Here is a 4055-nt window from a genome sequence, read left to right as displayed (position 1 = left end):
AAATATATTAAACTCTATTGGACAACTTTCAAAATTGGAAAGAAGATAAACACTGTCATCTGAATGTGTAACTGCTTCAACTGCCAGAATAAAATGTATGTAAGAAAAGCGTGTATTCGTAGACAATTTCTAAATCTACTGTAATATGTGTGTATGGAATATGAGGGCTTTCCATGCATGGATGCTGCTGGTCTAGACTGAGCTGCATCCTGGCAAGCAGACTCAGGTAATCACAGCTCGCATCAAACCAATCACAGACCCATTCAGGGGAGGCATGTACTCTATAAAACACTGTTAAATGAATGATCACATATGATTCACTCCTTCATAGAGAAAGTAAACACACGTGCGCGCACACACACACACACACACGCACGCACGCACGCACGCACACACACACACACGCACGCACGCACGCACACACACACACACACACTGCATTAAGAGTTAGACCCATCTGGTCATCTCCGTGGTAGAATAGCACTCAGTGGACCTTTATTTCATTATCTCAGCGTGTTATCAGTGACCCGGAGAAAAGTGACATCTGATTTACCTCAAGATCAATTTGTATGTAAATCGTAAAACTGGAGGGCAATAGAGAGGTGGCATTATAAAAGCTGTTTTCAAGTGTGCAAGCAGGTTTGTGGGTTTGGTTCAGTCAGCCCGACAGTCCCCACAGAGAAAGGCTAATGGAGATGATTTAGGTAATGGGACCCCTTGGGCCAAGGGGGCGGATCTCTGAAGAGGGCCCATAGTACAAAACATACTTTCACACCTTATTCTAAGCCATCCTGTTAATGTCAAAGTCATTCAAATCTCATTATTTTCTATTTAATGTGCTTTTCAATAGTTGACAATATAAGGCTGTTGTCTTTTTTGTTGTTGAAGTTATTGGAATGATAACTGTCATTTAAATAACTTAATTTTCGGAAAGCTGGCACATATTCCTTCATATCTCACTCAAATGATTGACATAAAGACATCTCTTTTTAATTATTTAGCAGACTTTCAGTAGTAAGTGCATACATTTGATTATTTTTTTCTCCTCTGTACTTGTCCCCCATGGGAAGTGAACCCACAACCATGGCGGTGCAAGGGCCATTCTCTACCACATGAGCCACACGGGAAATGTAACTGTATGTACATTGTAATGTCTCTTTATGTAACGAAAAAATGATTAAGGTACATAAAGATGACATCACATGAGAACATCATCACATAGTAACATCATACTTCCTGCTTTTAGACACCCGCTGTGTACAGCCTCTTTGCCAGCCCTGATAGCCATCAGTGTCCCTTGAAAATATTACAGCCAGCCAGAGAGATGACCTTTTATCTGGAGAAGATAAATTGATGTTCTGCCTCACACATATTCAAGCCAATTTTCTCCTCTTTGATTCCGGACCAAAGCAGAATTTGTCAGATCACACATGACGTGTCACTCTGCGCCCGGAGCAGGGAGGCCTCATTGGGAGGAGCACCATTGTGGCAGTATGATAGAACTTGCACTTACAAGATGTGGCAGTGCAGAATAAATGCTTGCATGCTTGTTTATTTTCCCCAATGGACAATGTTCTTAATGAGTATCAGAAGATGCGGAATAAGCAGGCTACATATTGACTGCATTACTGCTGAGGCCATTAGGTCTATAGACAGTATTCATGGATTCATATGAATTGCTGATCAAAGCCAGAACCAATGGTAAAACTAGCTCTTAATTTAATTACTGTCCGGCTAATGTTTGTCTTAAGTGGTCAGGGAGAGTGGCTGGGGTGGAGTGTGGGACCCGGGGGAGGGGTCAGGGGGAGTGGCTGGGGTGGAGTGTGGGACCAGGGGAGGGGTCAGGGGAGTGGCTGGGGTGGAGTGTGGGACCAGGGGGAGGGGTCAGGGGGAGTGGCTGGGGTGGAGTGTGGGACCAGGGGAGGGGTCAGGGGGAGTGGCTGGGGTGGAGTGTGGGACCAGGGGGAGGGGTCAGGGGGAGTGGCTGGGGTGGAGTGTGGGACCAGGGGGAGGGGTCAGGGGGAGTGGCTGGGGTGGAGTGTGGGACCAGGAGGAGGGGTCAGGGGGAGTGGCTGGGGTGGAGTGTGGGACCAGGGGGAGGGGTCAGGGGGAGTGGCTGGGGTGGAGTGTGGGACCAGGGGGAGGGGTCAGGGGGAGTGGCTGGGGTGGAGTGTGGGACCAGGGGGAGGGGTCAGGGAGAGTGGCTGGGGTGGAGTGTGGGACCAGGGGAGGGGTCAGGGGAGTGGCTGGGGTGGAGTGTGGGACCAGGGGGAGGGGTCAGGGGAGTGGCTGGGGAGGAGTGTGGGACCGGGGGAGGGGTCAGGGGAGTGGCTGGGGTGGAGCGTTTGGTCAGGGGGAGGGGTCAGAGAGCGTGGCTGGGGTGGAGCATAGAAAGCCAGGGGCCTTGGTCAGGGAGAGTGACTGGCTGGAGTGGCTGGTGTGGAGGGTGGGGCCACAGAGGGAGTGGCCAGGGAGAGTGGCTGGGGTGGATGGTGGGGACAGGGGGAAGGGTCAGGGAGAGTGGCTGGGGTGGAGTGTGGGGACAGGGGGACGGGTCAGGGAGAGTGGCTGGGGTGGTGGTGGGGACAGGGGGAAGGGTCAGGGAGAGTGGCTGGGGTGGATGGTGGGGACAGGGGGAAGGGTCAGGGAGAGTGGCTGGGGTGGATGGTGGGGACAGGGGGAAGGGTCAGGGAGAGTGGCTGGGGTGGAGTGTAGGGACAGGGGGACGGGTCAGGGAGAGTGGCTGGGGTGGAGTGTGGGGACAGGGGGACGGGTCAGGGAGAGTGGCTGGGGTGGTGGTGGGGACAGGGGGACAGGGGGAAGGGTCAGGGAGAGTGGCTGGGGTGGATGGTGGGGACAGGGGAAGGGGTCAGGGGCCACTTGATTATGCAGGTGATTGACAGCTGACCTTGAGAACTAATGTCATCTGACACATGACAGGTAATCAATATCTATATTGCATGCCTTTTGTCACTGCTTAGATCAATATGACCGGCAGCGGTTTGTTACTAATTGGTACAATACAACAAAGGGAGAATTAGAATGAGATTGTAGTATCTTAGGGCCTATCATTTAAAAGATACACTCTGAAAAAAGGATTCCAAAATGGTTATTCGGCTGTCCCTATAGCAGAACCCTTTTTAGTTCCAGATAGTACCCTTTTTGGTTCCAGGGGGAAACCTTTTGGGTTCCCAAAAGAAGGTTCTTATCTACATGGAACCCAAAAGGGTTCTACCTGGAACAAAAAAGGGTTATTCTCCTATGGGAACAGCTGAGGAACCCTTTAAGGTTCCTCAGCTGTTCTAGCACCTTTTTTCTGAAAGTGTAGATATGGAGAGAAAATAAACACTTAAAGGCCCAGTGCAGGGAAAAACGTGATTTTCCTGTGTTTTATATATATTTCCACACTATGAGGATGGAATAATACTGTGAAATTGTCAAAATGATATGATAATGTCCTTTTAGTGTAAGCTATTTTGTTTATTTTTTATCATTTTAATTGAAAAACAATCACAGTAAGGTACTTAATTGTTACCCAGAAATGATTTGATATTGAGATAAAAAGCTGTATTTGTGTAAATTATTCTGCCCACAAACAAGCAAACATACACACAGAGACGCCTTCAAATCGGCATTAAATATGGGCCTGCGACTGTCATGTAACATTAATCCAGAAATGATGGTTGAGGGTAGTTTAATTTGATCTGCAAACCAAAACGGGCTAACCAGCCAATCAGAGCCTGCCAATCCCAGTGACACATGAATAAAAAAGCTCTTTGTGTTATTAGATGGCTAAATAATCTATGACTGACACTGCTAGTGAATATGACAATGATTGCATTACTCACTAACTGGGCCTTCCATTTCTAAGTGAATCAGTAGCTTCCTTCCTGTCACTTCTGATGACAGTGTGTCAGTGCTCTGTTATGGTCCCAGCTATTGGTCCCAGCATGTCTTCTGGGCAATAGAAACCATCACACAGGCATAATAACAAATTAACCATGCAATTCTGTTTTGTTAGCATAAAAGGAAAACCCCAAATTCCCATCAAAATG

General features: G+C 48.3%; 1 protein-coding gene across 1 annotated transcript; it reads left to right on the top strand.

The window, feature by feature from the left end:
• The first annotated feature begins 1430 nt into the window (after positions 1–1430).
• Positions 1431–2884, top strand: LOC123726172 (glycine-rich cell wall structural protein 1.0-like). Its single transcript, XM_045692782.1, has 2 exons — positions 1431–1491; positions 1752–2884. Exons 1-2 carry the CDS (start codon positions 1431–1433, stop codon positions 2882–2884), a joined length of 1194 nt encoding a protein of 397 aa, XP_045548738.1.
• Positions 2885–4055: the final 1171 nt, after the last annotated feature.

This window comes from Salmo salar, chromosome ssa13 (genome assembly GCF_905237065.1).
Source record: "Salmo salar chromosome ssa13, Ssal_v3.1, whole genome shotgun sequence".
Classification (NCBI taxonomy): domain Eukaryota; kingdom Metazoa; phylum Chordata; class Actinopteri; order Salmoniformes; family Salmonidae; genus Salmo; species Salmo salar.
This window is presented reverse-complemented; position numbering and strand designations above follow the sequence as displayed.

What these genes read in the sequence shown, in the direction of transcription:
- LOC123726172 (XM_045692782.1), top strand. Translation starts at nt 1,431, where the DNA reads ATGACGTGTCACTCTGCGCCCGGAGCAGGGAGGCCTCATTGGGAGGAG. An exon ending in GGAGGAGCACCATTGTGGCA is followed by an intron (nt 1,492 to 1,751) that starts GTATGATAGAAC and finishes GTTTGTCTTAAG; the next exon opens with TGGTCAGGGAGAGTGGCTGG.